The following is a 15966-nucleotide window of genomic DNA, read 5'->3' on the forward strand; positions in this document are numbered from 1 at the left end:
AGGACTATGAAGGACTATACAGGACTAAACATATTGAAGGACTATACAGGACTAAACAGGACTAAACATATTGAAGGACTATACAGGACTAAACAGGACTAAACATATTGAAGGACTATACAGGACTAAACATATTGAAGGACTATACAGGACTAAACATATTGAAGGACTATACAGGACTAAACAGGACTAAACATATTGAAGGACTTTACAGGACTAAACAGGACTAAACATATTGAAGGACTATACAGGACTAAACATATTGAAGGACTATACAGGACTAAACATATTGAAGGACTATACAGGACTAAACAGGACTAAACATATTGAAGGACTATACAGGACTAAACAGGACTAAACATATTGAAGGACTATACAGGACTAAACATATTGAAGGACTAAACAGGACTAAACATATTGAAGGACTAAACAGGACTAAACATATTGAAGGACTAAACATATTGAAGGACTAAACAGGACTAAACATATTGAAGGACTAAACAGGACTAAACATATTGAAGGACTAAACAGGACTAAACATATTGAAGGACTAAACAGGACTAAACATATTGAAGGACTAAACAGGACTAAACATATTGAAGGACTAAACATATTGAAGGACTAAACAGGACTAAACATATTGAAGGACTAAACATATTGAAGGACTAAACAGGACTAAACATATTGAAGGACTAAACATATTGAAGGACTAAACAGGACTAAACATATTGAAGGACTAAACATATTGAAGGACTAAACAGGACTAAACATATTGAAGGACTAAACATATTGAAGGACTAAACATATTGAAGGACAAAACATATTGAAGGACTAAACATATTGAAGGACTAAACATATTGAAGGACTAAACATATTGAAGGACTAAACAGGACTAAACATATTGAAGGATTATACAGGACTAAACATATTGAAGGATTATACAGGACTAAACATATTGAAGGACTAAACAGGACTAAACATATTGAAGGACTAAACATATTGAAGGACTAAACAGGACTAAACATATTAAAGGACTATACAGGACTAAACAGGACTAAACATATTGAAGGACTAAACATATTGAAGGACTATACAGGACTAAACATATTGAAGGACTATACAGGACTAAACATATTGAAGGACTATACAGGACTAAACAGGACTAAACAATATTGAAGGACTATACAGGACTAAACAGGACTAAACATATTGAAGGACTATACAGGACTAAACAGGACTAAACATATTGAAGGACGTCCTTGGCCATGCCCAACTCGGAGAGGGTGGAGAGGAGGATCTGATGGTTCACAGTATCGAAGGCAGCCCTGTAAACATATTGAAGGACTATACAGGACTAAACAGGACTAAACATATTGAAGGACTATACAGGACTAAACATATTGAAGGACTATACAGGACTAAACATATTGAAGGACTATACAGGACTAAACATATTGAAGGACTATACAGGACTAAACATATTGAAGGACTATACAGGACTAAACATATTGAAGGACTATACAGGACTAAACATATTGAAGGACTATACAGGACTAAACAGGACTAAACATATTGAAGGACTATACAGGACTAAACAGGACTAAACATATTGAAGGACTATACAGGACTAAACAGGACTAAACATATTGAAGGACTATACAGGACTAAACAGGACTAAACATATTGAAGGACTAAACAGGACTAAACATATTGAAGGACTATACAGGACTAAACATATTGAAGGACTAAACAGGACTAAACAGGACTAAACATATTGAAGGACTAAACAGGACTAAACATATTGAAGGACTATACAGGACTAAACATATTGAAGGACTATACAGGACTAAACAGGACTCAACATATTGAAGGACTAAACAGGACTAAAGATATTGAAGGACTATACAGGACTAAACAGGACTAAACATATTGAAGGACTATACAGGACTAAACAGGACTAAACATATTGAAGGACTTTACAGGACTAAACAGGACTAAACATATTGAAGGACTATACAGGACTAAACATATTGAAGGACTATACAGGACTAAACATATTGAAGGACTATGAAGGACTATACAGGACTAAACATATTGAAGGACTATACAGGACTAAACAGGACTAAACATATTGAAGGACTATACAGGACTAAACAGGACTAAACATATTGAAGGACTATACAGGACTAAACATATTGAAGGACTATACAGGACTAAACATATTGAAGGACTATACAGGACTAAACAGGACTAAACATATTGAAGGACTTTACAGGACTAAACAGGACTAAACATATTGAAGGACTATACAGGACTAAACATATTGAAGGACTATACAGGACTAAACATATTGAAGGACTATACAGGACTAAACAGGACTAAACATATTGAAGGACTATACAGGACTAAACAGGACTAAACATATTGAAGGACTATACAGGACTAAAAATATTGAAGGACTAAACAGGACTAAACATATTGAAGGACTAAACAGGACTAAACATATTGAAGGACTAAACAGGACTAAACATATTGAAGGACTAAACAGGACTAAACATATTGAAGGACTAAACATATTGAAGGACTAAACAGGACTAAACATATTGAAGGACTAAACATATTGAAGGACTAAACAGGACTAAACATATTGAAGGACTAAACAGGACTAAACATATTGAAGGACTAAACAGGACTAAACATATTGAAGGACTAAACATATTGAAGGACTAAACATATTGAAGGACTAAACATATTGAAGGACTAAACATATTGAAGGACTAAACAGGACTAAACATATTGAAGGACTAAACAGGACTAAACATATTGTGTGTACTGTGTGATCAACAGAGAAATAGTCTGCATGCTTTCATGTAACTCTGAAGAAGCTTAGCCTGCTATTGTTAAGACAGATTTATGTTACTGGCAGAATTAAAGTAGCACCATTTTATAGCTGTTTCTTAACGGTACGAAGGCTGTCATTTCCAGTCGAAAGAGTACAACAGAACCCACTCTTCTAGTACCCTGGGTGTTGATGGCATTATGGCATATCATCCTCGGATTAACAACAACCTTGGGAATATCTGAGCTCTTATTCCCCTTTGGTACAATACAGATATGGTCATGTGTGATTTATGCAGGTAAGCCTCCACGATCACAAATGTAGAGTCTGATTCAGAGGTCCGTACCGACTATACAGGCTGCAGCTTATTACGTTGTACTTATTTGTAGTCATTCTTCTTTAATAATTTACAGAAGCAAAGTGTTACGAAATCTTCCCTGAATTTTCTTTTTTCTCTTGGACTTGGGTCACCAAGGTGTCATATAAAATTGGAGCAGGGTTGTTACTTTGGAACATGACTGATAGGAGGACAAGGTTCTCTGCTGCCCTCTACTGAAACTAGTTACACACCTGGAATGTCCACTTCCAAATGATGCTCTCAGCCCTACACCCTGTGCACTTGTGGAGATCTTTAGAAGATTTTACAGGTACAGGCAATCTGGTGGTAGCGCCAACTTGCACCTTGATAGGCTAGGTGGAAGTTTCACCATATTACTTATTCCAATCAAATCCTCCCATATCTCCACAAGTGCATAAGGTGCATATGGTTTACAGGTCGACTTGGGATTGGACCAGTGTGTGTTTATGGTTATAGAGCTGCAATACCCTCTAGGATAGTCACAAGTTCTCTACTGCCGTGCGAACTGTATACTGGTACTGTACAATAAACACCAGACGAGAATTCAAATGTAATGGGAAGACAATGGAAATAGAATGCTCAAGTGCAGCATTTTACCCTGGTGGCAAATGGCGTCTCTTAACAAGTGACTTGAACACGTGACCTGGAAGAACAAATCTCAGGTCAAAATCAAGAAAGGTCAACAACAACCAAAATCGGCATGCCGAAAACTCGCTGTCATGCATTTTATTTGGTCCTTGACCGACTAACCATCGGTGCCTGGCATACAAACACCGCTGCATGTTGCTCTTCTCACGATTGCATGGTTTTTGCGTGGTTTTCTCTACTGTTGGGCTTGGTGGCATGCGAAGCCCAAATGTAATGTGCTATTGTACTGTTTCTCCCAGTTTCAGGCAGCGTTCCTAATCTCATTCTCTCTCCCCTTCCTTTACCTCATCGCCATTTGGCAGTTGCGGACACCCCTACTCCGCCTCCCCCTCCTCCGCCCGATGACCTGCCCATGTTTGATGAAGCTCCTCCCCCTCCTCCACCGCCACCAGTTGACTACGAGGAAGAGGAAGCGGCTGTAGTTCTGTACAGCGACTCGTATGCCGATGGAGACCCCCAGTGGGCGCCCAAGAGCTACATGCAGAAAGGTGTTCCTCAGGGCTCGATACCGACACCACTCTATTTCACTTCTCCTTCCTACCATACAATTCACACAGATTTATTTAAACTAAGCTGAACCAGTCAACTTCTTAAGCACATTTTGACACTCAGTAAATTTGTTAAATCTTCAGGCAACTATTTCTTACCCATTGCATCCTAATCGAGTTTGCGAAGTCTCTCCCTCTGACGAATTTCCTCTCCTCTCTCCTCTCTCCAGTGGTGGCCATCTATGACTACACTGCGGATAAAAACGATGAGCTGAGCTTCATGGAGGGAGCCATCATCTACATCATTAAGAAGAACGATGATGGCTGGTTCGAGGGAATCAGTAGCGGAGTCACGGGCCTGTTCCCCGGCAACTACGTAGAGTCCATCATGCACTAAGCTGACTGGAGGGACTCTACTGCACTCTATTGTGCTTTTACTACAGACACCTGACCTTACGAAGGATAGGGAAGTGCTTTTAGATATGACAGAATGTTTGGTCTCTTACTAATTGCAAATAAATCAAAATACAAAATATCTATTTACTTTATTTTGTTGGTGGTGTTGTGGGTGGGTGGGTTGAGGGGCATAAAGTATATAATGAATGAATAGGACAAGGTTGATGATGTACTCACAAGGGCTGTGATGTAGGGATGTTTTCAAAGACCAAGGCAGTGGAGGCAGCTGAGGGGAACGACGGGCTCATAACAGTAGGTGGAACGGAGCAAATGGAATGGCGTCTGAAAAACCTGGAAAACCATGTTTGATCCCGTTCCACTGATTCCGCTCCAGCCTTTACCACAAGCCCATTCTACCCAATTAAGGTGACACCCACCTCCTTTGAGACCAGGGTAACGTTAGCTGAAGGACATCCTGCCTTTACATGTTCTTCCTGTTTGCATATGCGCGACATAACATCTGACTATTCATCTATTGAACTACACATTTCTCATATGCACTTATGAAGTATTAATGTCTTTATGAGTGTTATCACGAGTAGTATGCTATGTGGAGACGATGTCTGTCAGGCGGCATGTAATGCATACGTAAACATTAGGCGATCTTGTGTAGACCTTCAGTGGAAGTGCTACTTTCTGTTAATTGTATATAATGTGAGCTGCAGCCTGTTGGGCGTCTGTGTAAATTCAGTGAATGTCAATCGCAGTATCTCAAGCAGGCTACTTACCACACACATGCAAATGTCCTACAGAATATTCTGTTTGATTTACTTAATTTTTTATTTTATTTTACTTTTTTGACAATACAAAAACAATAGACAACTCAACATTTACATACACACATTTTAACAAACATGAATGACCTCCCCCTTGGTCAGACCCACCCCCTCGCCCATCCTGCCAGTCATCCCCTGGACGTCTCCAAAACCTCATGCCATATAGCTTCAAACTGCCCTATTCTGCCTCTCTCTGTTGCCTAAATTGTTCAATATTTAGATGGTTTAAATCAATTAATCAAATGCGTTATTTTATGATTTGACAAACTACAAAAGTTATCAGAAGCCTGATCCATTTTGGATATTACATTTTAAATCTTAATTTGCTTTTTATGAATAAAACCTTTTGTTTAATTTGTCATTCCTGAAGTCTTAAAGCCAAATCTAATAAAAATGTTTGTTTAATTATGCTTCCATTTAGTTGTAATACATTCAATTGTCTAGACAAGGCATTCTGGGACTTGGTTTTATTTTCAAATTGCTCTTAATTTGTTTTTAAGAATATTCCATTTACATAAATTCATCTGGTAATGCAGTGAAAAGCAACACCATTATGTCGTGACTCCCCAGTTTGTAAATGACACCTTTTCACTATTTATAGCGTTCCACGTCCATTTTAAGAAACGTTGTAGTAAGTCTAATCTGAACAAAATTTGTTTTTTTGGGGGATCAAAGTACATAATGTGAACAGTAACAGATTATGATCCATTATTCTTCATGTCATGTTCGTGGGCTTAGTTTTCAAAACTTGTGTCATGGTGTTATTAGGAAAAAAAAGTTGCTATTTGCATATTGTGTGATAATGGTGATCAACATGACATCTCATACACCTCAGTCTTCATAGATCAAAAAAAAGAAAAACTAGATCACATCGCTTTAGAACGGTCAGTTTGGTTTTTTAACTCCGGTCTGTCTGGTTAAGTTCTTCTTTCATTTGTTCCAAATTGACCCAGACCATTTTGTCCATACTCATCTATGGCTGTAGGCTCCGCCCCCTCCATCTCTTAGGAATCACGTTTGACTATCGATCCATCCATGACAATTCAGGTTGGTGTTTTCATTGGTTTGATCTTTCCTGTCCATCAACGTGGAAGTTCACTGCGTTTAACCCCTTCAGTGTATAGCAGCTAATGCCTTGTATATGTTGACTCTTAACAAGTGTTCCAACTCAATGGGATGCAATAGCAAAGCTCCGCCCTTAATGTGTATATATGTTTTTTGTATGTACAGCCTTTTATAATAAATAATTCTCCTACATATACAACCTAGTGGTGTGGTGAATGAGAACAAAAAGGATAAGAGACTTGACTTCAAAAATAAATAAACGTGTTTTAATTTGAGTACAGTGATTGTGGATGTTAAGGCCTCGATACAGGAAGCATCTCTAAATTGGTGCGAGTCACCATGACAAAAGTTTGTCATTTGTGCGGTATGGACGGATCTTAGAGCAATGTCTTCACACACACAATGATACAACATCTTCGGTCTCATCATGGAATTAAAATGATTCTGCAGTGGCCATTCCTTCCCAAACCTTGGGAGCAATGTCAACTGCCAAATACAATCTGCCAGTTCAACGTGGGGAGGGGGGTTGCAGTACACAATGAACATTTAATAAATTCAGTGATTACTTTTTTTTTTTAAACAATGATCTTGGATAGTCTGTGTCAAATCCTCACTGACATGCCATTATAAATCGCTTTGAAGAAAAGGTGGGGGTTGGTTCAGAAACCTTTTCTCAGGCAGGGAGGGAGGAGGTTCCTGCAGGGTCGGCATTGAAAGCCCCTGACGTCAATAACATTGTTCTGTGACCCCTTCAGTGTTTTCCCCAGAGGAAAGGAAGAAGACATAGGTCATGTGAAGCTGTGCATCTCAGAACTCAGTCCTGAAGAACCTGTGTATGCACAGTTTAGTTCCACCTTTATCTTAGTTAACAGCAAAAACAAACCAAAAAAACTGCTCCGTCAGGACCCACTGTGAATATCCCTGATGAAACAACCACCCATCACCCCCCTCCCACGGTGGCCTTCCACAGGTACAAGTAGCTGCTTGAAGTGACGAGTGGGGGCTCACTTGTCACGGGTAAGGACCATCTGGGTGAGCCTGATAAGGGCGTCCCGCTCCAGAGAGGGCCTGAGCAAGCTGATCTGCCGGATGGCCTCTTGGCAGTAGTGCTGGGCCAGGTAGTTGGTCTGATCCACACCCTCACTCTGAGGGACAAACAGGAGGGTGAGTCAGGGTGCTTTCTAAACAGGTCAGTTGTAATTGCTACATGATCATAGGTCCAATAGTATTTCTGTTATTGTCCCCCTGGCGTCCCTCCCCCTGGCGACCCCACCCCCAATGTCCCTGACGTCCCTCCACCTAGCGAGCCCCAATGTCTCTTACTTCCTGGACATACTGCCAGGCACGAGCGACATCTCCACTGGAGCTGAACCGCCTCAGGATCATACCATGCAGCTCAGGGAACTAGAGAGAGAGAGAGAGAGAGAGAGGTAAGACACAGTCACAGACTACGCAAATCAGACATTATGTGAAGCCAGGACTCCCTGGAAAACAGTAGCAATCGTTACTGAGTGGACTATCCTGGCTTAATAAATAAAATGAATCGACACGGAGGGTACAAAATATTAGGAACACCTGCTCTTTCCATGACAGACTGACCAGGTGAAAGCTCTGATCCCTTATTGATGTCACGTGTTATATCCAATCAGTGAAGGGCAGGAGACCGGTTAAAGAAAGATGTTTAAGCCTCGAGACATTTGAGACAAAAGATTGAAGTGCTTTTGAACAGAGTACGGTAGTAGGTGCCAGGCACAACGAGTTTGTGTCAAGAACTGCAACGGTGCTGGGTTTTTCACGCTCAACCGTTTCCCCGTGTGTATCAAGAATGGTCCACCACCCAAAGGACATCCAGTCAACTTCACACAACTGTGGGAAGCATTGGAGTCAACATGGGGCCAGTATCCCTGTGGAACTATTTCATCCCCTTGTAGAGTCAACATGGGGCCAGTATCCCTGTGGAACGCTTTCCACACCGTTGAGTCAACATGGAGCCAGTATCCCTGTGGAACGCTTTCATCCCCTTGTAGAGGCCCACGTCCCGATGAATTGAGGCTGTTCTGAGGACAAAAAGGGGGTGCAGCCCAATAGTAGGTGTTCCTAATGTTTTGTACAGTCAACGCATATTGAACAGTCAACGCATATTGAACAGTCAACGCATATTGAACAGTCAACGCATATTGAACAGTCAACGCATATTGAACAGTCAACGCATATTGAACAGTCAACGCATATTGAACAGTCAACACATATTGAACAGTCAACACATATTGAACAGTCAACACATATTGAACAGTCTCTGCGATTCAACCTAGAAATTAGACAGTGACCAAGTGAGTCAAACGCCAACATCCCAAATGGCACACTATGCCCTATATAGTGCACTACCTTAGACACACACACACACACACACCTGTTGGCAGGCAAACAGGACGGGTCCGGTGGCCAGACCCAGCTTGAGGTCTGTAGCTGAAGGCTTTCCTAGTTGGCTGGCACACGCTGTGAAGTCAAGCACATCATCCACCAGCTAGGACACGGACACACAGAACAATAACTTACACATTTCAATGTTAAATACATTCCTCAAAAAAAAAAAAAAAGAGGAAAAGCACATTAAATTATTAGAAACGGCACCCATTGATTCAAGAGGCACAAAACTAAATATTTGAAATGTACCTGGAAGGCGATGCCAACGTTCCTCCCATACTGAAAGGCTATTTCATGAACCTCTGGATCGGAGTTCACCAGAATGGATACCTTGAGAAGGACAGGAAACCAGTCAACACAAACCAGGTGAAGACTTCCTGTAAGTCTGCATTATGTGTGTGGAGACAGAACGCACATACAGCTTTACAACTGTTGGCGATGAGACTGGCAGTCTTCTTAAACGTCTTGTCAAGGTAGTGTTTGAATCTCTCCTTCTCGTTCTCTTTGGAGCCCAGCTGCATAAATTCACCTGGAACATCAGCACATATGTCCATGTGAATAGAGACACAGACAGAGAGAGACAGAGAGAGACAGAGAGAGACAGAGACAGACCTATACACTTTGGTAATCTTAAACAAACATGCATTACTCATTTCCCCTTACAGAATCAGAAGCGTTGCGACCTCTAGATTACTAAAGGAGCAGGTAATGGTGATTGATAGGTATACAGTAACAGACAGATACAAATCAAAGTGTTCGAAACTGAAACGGACTGCATATATTGTGAAATGTGTCACAGGGCAGGATCTGAACCAAGGACTCCCACGGGAGAACCTATCGTTAGGACACCATTACGCCAAGAGGTCATTTACCTCCGAGGTTGACACTGATTTTGAATTCGCGGGCAGGGCTACCTCATCACGAGACCGACTCGTGTGTCCTTACCTCGCACCAGATCCTCCGTGACCTGAGACAGGACTGACATCACTGTGTTGTTGCCGATACGGGCCAGAGCCACGGAGGCTGCCGAGAGGATGAAGTCTCCAGCTAAAATGGCCTGGGAATAGTGAGTGAACAGAGAACACACAGTCACATGATCTTACTTCTACTAAAAAGGGTGAATTAGTTTGTCATAACATACATTACAGAAAAGTGATAATATTGCACCTTCAAGAGAACTTGGGGCCATTTTATATGACCCTTTTCCCCCTCTCTCAATAACATAATTGCATATGTTGCAGTTGAGTAGCTTAGTGTAGTGCGTGTATGACAACAGGATTGGCTACTGCTAACAGACCAACCCCCCCTCCGTTCAGAGGACTCGGCTAACCTTTCTCTCGCCCCACACTTCGTTGACAGTGGTCTTCCCCCTGCGCTTGTCCGAGCCGTCAATGACGTCGTCGTGGACCAGGCTGGCAGTGTGGATCATCTCAGAGATCATAGCTATGGATCGCTGACCTGGGAGCAGATCTCTAGAGAGAGAGACAGGGATGGGGTAGAGAGAGAGAGAACAGTTATACCGTTCTCACAGCTTGGTTCACATCATCACTAAGATGGGCAGCCTGAATTAATTAATTAAATGTTTATTGCAGTGATAGTATGTGCATGATTCATTTTGACTAATCTCCTGTAACAAAGTCATTAAACAAAACAAACAGATATCCCTTTCTAAATCGGTGTCCCCAGACACGCAAGTTGTTCCTGGTGTGTGTGTGAGTGTAGAGGTGGCAGGGTAGCCTAGTGGTTAGAGTGTAGAGGTGGCAGGGTAGCCTAGTGGTTAGAGTGTAGAGGTGGCAGGGTAGCCTAGTGGTTAGAGTGTAGAGGAGGCAGGTAGCCTAGTGGTTAGAGAGTAGAGGTGGCAGGGTAGCCTAGTGGTTAGAGTGTAGAGGAGGCAGGTAGCCTAGTGGTTAGAGTGTAGAGGTGGCAGGGTAGCCTAGTGGTTAGAGTGTAGAGGCGGCAGGGTAGCCTAGTGGTTAGAGTGTAGAGGAGGCAGGGTAGCCTAGTGGTTAGAGTGTAGAGGAGGCAGGGTAGCCTAGTGGTTAGAGTGTAGAGGAGGCAGGGTAGCCTAGTGGTTAGAGTGTAGAGGAGGCAGGGTAGCCTAGTGGTTAGAGTGTAGAGGAGGCAGGGTAGCCTAGTGGTTAGAGTGTAGAGGCGGCAGGGTAGCCTAGTGGTTAGAGTGTAGAGGCGGCAGGGTAGCCTAGTGGTTAGAGTGTAGAGGCGGCAGGGTAGCCTAGTGGTTAGAGTGTAGAGGCGGCAGGGTAGCCTAGTGGTTAGAGTGTAGGGGCGGCAGGGTAGCCTAGTGGTTAGAGTGTAGAGGCGGCAGGGTAGCCTAGTGGTTAGAGTGTAGAGGCGGCAGGGTAGCCTAGTGGTTAGAGTGTAGGGGCGGCAGGGTAGCCTAGTGGTTAGAGTGTAGGGGCGGCAGGGTAGCCTAGTGGTTAGAGTGTAGGGGCGGCAGGGTAGCCTAGTGGTTAGAGTGTAGGGGCGGCAGGGTAGCCTAGTGGTTAGAGCGTTGGACCAATAACTGAAAGGTTGCTGGATCGAATCCCCGAGCTGACAAGGTACAAATCTGTCATTCTGCCTCTGAACAGGCAGTTAACCCACTGTTCCTAGGCTGTCATTGTAAATAAGAATTTGTTCTTAACTGACTTGCCCTAGTTAAATAAAGGTAAAATAAAAAATATTGAATTAACTGACTTGCCTAGTTAAATAAAGGGTAAAAAAAATATATAAAAAAATAAAATAAAGTTAAATACCTGGTAATGTATACAACCTACCTACCTAGTTGACTAGGCCACACCCAGGATAAGGTCTTACCCGTCTCGGCTGCTGTGACTATTGCAGGCCCGGGCCATTAGCACCACTATCATGGGTCGGAAAGCCTTGCCCTTCCCGTCAAAATAGTAGTCACATATGGACTTGAGCTCTGATTTGGACACAAAAAGTTCCTGTGAAGCCCAGAAAATACAAATATCACAGTTCTGTTATGAAAAAAAAAAAAATCACTAACAATAGTCTGGTGAGCTAAATAAGAACGCCACTGTAACCATGCTCGGTCACAATAATACATCTCATTTACATCGGGAAAACAATCTCAACGTGCTCAATGAAAAACTCATTCAAAATTACTTACCTTCTTGATATCGTCGTACAAATGATTCAAGTCTTTTTGGGCGAGAGTGAAGGGGTCCTTCAACTTGGCATCGCTGTGAATCCTTTTGCAGTAACAAGGCTTCGGTGTAGGGTAAAGCAGCCTTGATTTGTGCCTACAGGGAAAAACACGTGTAAATTAAAATGCACACAAACACATTAAACAATCTACAGCATATAACACTAAAAATCTCAGACTCACCTTGTCAGAATAGAGTTGCCTAGTGAGGTTGTGTGTACAGTCCTGGAGGACAGCCCCTGAAAGAAATGCACACAAATTGGTCCTTCTGTAGCTCAGTTGGCAGAGCATGGCGCTTGTAACGCCAGGGTAGTGGGACAGCGATTCTCGGGACCACCCATACGTAGAATGTATGCACACATGACTGTAAGTTCTGTCTTGATGATAAAGCGTTAACCACTAAATGGCATATATTATTATTATTAAATCAATGTTACAAATTAAGAAACATGAGCGCCACAACATGAGCACATGTAACCTTTGAGTCAGGTGAGTGGTGAGAATTTAAAGCTTTTACTCCGGTTTTTGAAGGACAGCGAGGTCTCGTTGAGAGGACCTTCTAGTTAGGCAGTGAACATCATAATGTTAGACTTGACCAATGCAGGCTGACAGTTCTGTCTAGTGATGACCTAATAGGGTTAACCACCTAGTGGTTCAGGACTGCTCTGTGTTTCTCTCCTCACTGTCATCATTAAGGGACTAGAGCTGCTCTGTATTTCTCTCCTCACTGTCATCATTAAGGGACTAGAGCTGCTCTGTATTTCTCTCCTCACTGTCATCATTAAGGGACTAGAGCTGCTCTGTATTTCTCTCCTCACTGTCATCATTAAGGGACTAGAGCTGCTCTGTATTTCTCTCCTCACTGTCATCATTAAGGGACTAGAGCTGCTCTGTATTTCTCTCCTCACTGTCATCATTAAGGGACTAGAGCTGGATTTCTCTCCTCACTGTCATCATTAAGGGACTGCTCTGTATTTCTCTCCTCACTGTCATCATTAAGGGACTAGAGCTGCTCTGTGTTTCTCCTCCCTCAGTCATCATTAAGGGACTAGAGCTGCTCTGTATTTCTCTCCTCACTGTCATCATTAAGGGACTAGAGCTGCTCTGTATTTCTCTCCTCACTGTCATCATTAAGGGACTAGAGCTGCTCTGTATTTCTCTCCTCACTGTCATCATTAAGGGACTAGAGCTGCTCTGTGTTTCTCTCCTCACTGTCATCATTAAGGGACTAGAGCTGCTCTGTATTTCTCTCCTCACTGTCATCATTAAGGGACTAGAGCTGCTCTGTATTTCTCTCCTCACTGTCATCATTAAGGGACTAGAGCTGCTCTGTATTTCTCTCCTCACTGTCATCATTAAGGGACTAGAGCTGCTCTGTATTTCTCTCCTCACTGTCATCATTAAGGGACTAGAGCTGCTCTGTATTTCTCTCCTCACTGTCATCATTAAGGGACTAGAGCTGCTCTGTATTTCTCTCCTCACTGTCATCATTAAGGGACTAGAGCTGCTCTGTATTTCTCTCCTCACTGTCATCATTAAGGGACTAGAGCTGCTCTGTATTTCTCTCCTCACTGTCATCATTAAGGGACTAGAGCTGCTCTGTATTTCTCTCCTCACTGTCATCATTAAGGGACTAGAGCTGCTCTGTATTTCTCTCCTCACTGTCATCATTAAGGGACTAGAGCTGCTCTGTATTTCTCTCCTCACTGTCATCATTAAGGGACTAGAGCTGCTCTGTATTTCTCTCCTCACTGTCATCATTAAGGGACTAGAGCTGCTCTGTATTTCTCTCCTCACTGTCATCATTAAGGGACTAGAGCTGCTCTGTATTTCTCTCCTCACTGTCATCATTAAGGGACTAGAGCTGCTCTGTATTTCTCTCCTCACTGTCATCATTAAGGGACTAGAGCTGCTCTGTATTTCTCTCCTCACTGTCATCATTAAGGGACTAGAGCTGCTCTGTATTTCTCTCCTCACTGTCATCATTAAGGGACTAGAGCTGCTCTGTATTTCTCTCCTCACTGTCATCATTAAGGGACTAGAGCTGCTCTGTATTTCTCTCCTCACTGTCATCATTAAGGGACTAGAGCTGCTCTGTATTTCTCTCCTCACTGTCATCATTAAGGGACTAGAGCTGCTCTGTATTTCTCTCCTCACTGTCATCATTAAGGGACTAGAGCTGCTCTGTATTTCTCTCCTCACTGTCATCATTAAGGGACTAGAGCTGCTCTGTATTTCTCTCCTCACTGTCATCATTAAGGGACTAGAGCTGCTCTGTATTTCTCTCCTCACTGTCATCATTAAGGGACTAGAGCTGCTCTGTATTTCTCTCCTCACTGTCATCATTAAGGGACTAGAGCTGCTCTGTATTTCTCTCCTCACTGTCATCATTAAGGGACTAGAGCTGCTCTGTATTTCTCTCCTCACTGTCATCATTAAGGGACTAGAGCTGCTCTGTATTTCTCTCCTCACTGTCATCATTAAGGGACTAGAGCTGCTCTGTATTTCTCTCCTCACTGTCATCATTAAGGGACTAGTGTACCATAACAGTTCATGGTTTTATAGCTACTTTAGGTTTACATTGAGTGACTATTCAGTTCAGTTCAGTTCAGTTAACCAATCCTGAAGTGACATGCAGTGTCGTGACCTTCAGCTACATAACAAACCAGCTCACGTTACTGTCAGCTAGAAATACAATCTTGTCAAACTAACATTATACCCAGAAAAGCAATGTCATTCATTACAATATTGTTTTAGTTGGCTACTACAACTAGAAATAAACGGGAATAAAGCCCAATATAGCTACACTAAACAAGCTGTAACTCATTCAATAAGATCAGTTACTGGTTGACCTTTTGTCGAGGTGACAGCAAGTCCGCCCGGTTAAATCTTACCCCATTTCCCGAGCCAGTCGCGGTTCCAGTTCCTCGGAGCAACGAGGTAGCAGAACTTCCATTAAAACAGCATATGGTTTCTAGTAAACTCGTACTGGTAGAGCCTGAAGCCCACCTCCAACAGTGCCTCCACGGTAACGCCATGCTCCTCCAGACACATCCCCTGGAACAGGTTAAAAAAACGTGACGCCGGCAGCGGAGGAGCGCAAATTGACGTTCGTTGACGTCATGGCGTTAATAACGTAAAAATCATCGAGACGTACAGTATAGAAACCACCAGGGTTGTCCCTCCAAGTTCGCCGTTTACCGGATTTCTTTTTTGTAACTTTGAAGACAACGTTACGGGTGAAAATGTATTGATCGCGGGTTGTGTGTTTTTGGGCTACTTCTAAATTGCACCGCAGCCGTCATGACATCTTTCTTTAAAAAAAACACATATATACACACACACTGAACAAAAATAATAACCACAACATGTAAAGTGTTGGTCCCATGTTCCATCGACTTAAATACAACATCCCAGAAAAGTTCAATACACACAAAAATGTGTCTCTAAAATGTTGTGCACAAATTTGTTTCCATCCCCGTTAGTGAGCATTTTATAATTTGTCAAGATAATCCATCCACTTGACAGGTGTGGCATATCAAGAAACTAATTAAAACAGAATAATATCCCCAGCACAAGGTGCACATGCAAAGGGGGGGGTTGTGGAGTATTTTTGTCTGTAATAAAGCCCTTTGTGGGGAAAAACTCATTCTGATCGGCTCCCCAGGGGGGTTGGCCTAGCTCCAAAGTGGGTGGGTCTATGCCCTCCCAGGCCCACCCATGGTTGCGACCCCGCCCAGTCATGT

The 15966-nt window shown here is 42.5% G+C and overlaps 2 protein-coding genes across 9 annotated transcripts in view; one reads left to right on the forward strand and one right to left on the reverse strand.

The window, feature by feature from the left end:
* Positions 1-6826, forward strand: part of LOC123991424 (abl interactor 1-like) — a 105470-nt gene extending 98644 nt beyond the window's left edge. For all 8 annotated transcript variants that reach the window (XM_046293006.1, XM_046293008.1, XM_046293005.1 and 5 more), the window contains 2 exons: positions 4148-4333; positions 4564-6826. In XM_046293006.1, the coding sequence (XP_046148962.1) occupies positions 4148-4333; positions 4564-4730 (353 nt within the window). In that variant the 3' untranslated portion in view covers positions 4731-6826. The remainder of the gene's footprint in view (positions 1-4147; positions 4334-4563) is intronic.
* Positions 6827-6874: 48 nt separating this feature from the next.
* LOC123991426 (all trans-polyprenyl-diphosphate synthase PDSS1-like) lies at positions 6875-15406 on the reverse strand. Its single transcript, XM_046293014.1, has 11 exons — positions 15115-15406; positions 12404-12459; positions 12185-12317; positions 11869-11999; positions 10385-10526; positions 10000-10111; positions 9474-9583; positions 9304-9384; positions 9041-9154; positions 7954-8034; positions 6875-7775 (listed from the first exon to the last, which is right to left on the reverse strand). Exons 1-11 carry the CDS (start codon positions 15256-15258, stop codon positions 7635-7637), a joined length of 1245 nt encoding a protein of 414 aa, XP_046148970.1. The 5' UTR covers positions 15259-15406; the 3' UTR covers positions 6875-7634.
* Between the last annotated feature and the right edge of the window lie 560 nt (positions 15407-15966).

The sequence above is a fragment of the Oncorhynchus gorbuscha genome, linkage group LG12 (assembly GCF_021184085.1).
Source record: "Oncorhynchus gorbuscha isolate QuinsamMale2020 ecotype Even-year linkage group LG12, OgorEven_v1.0, whole genome shotgun sequence".
Classification (NCBI taxonomy): Eukaryota; Metazoa; Chordata; class Actinopteri; order Salmoniformes; family Salmonidae; genus Oncorhynchus; species Oncorhynchus gorbuscha.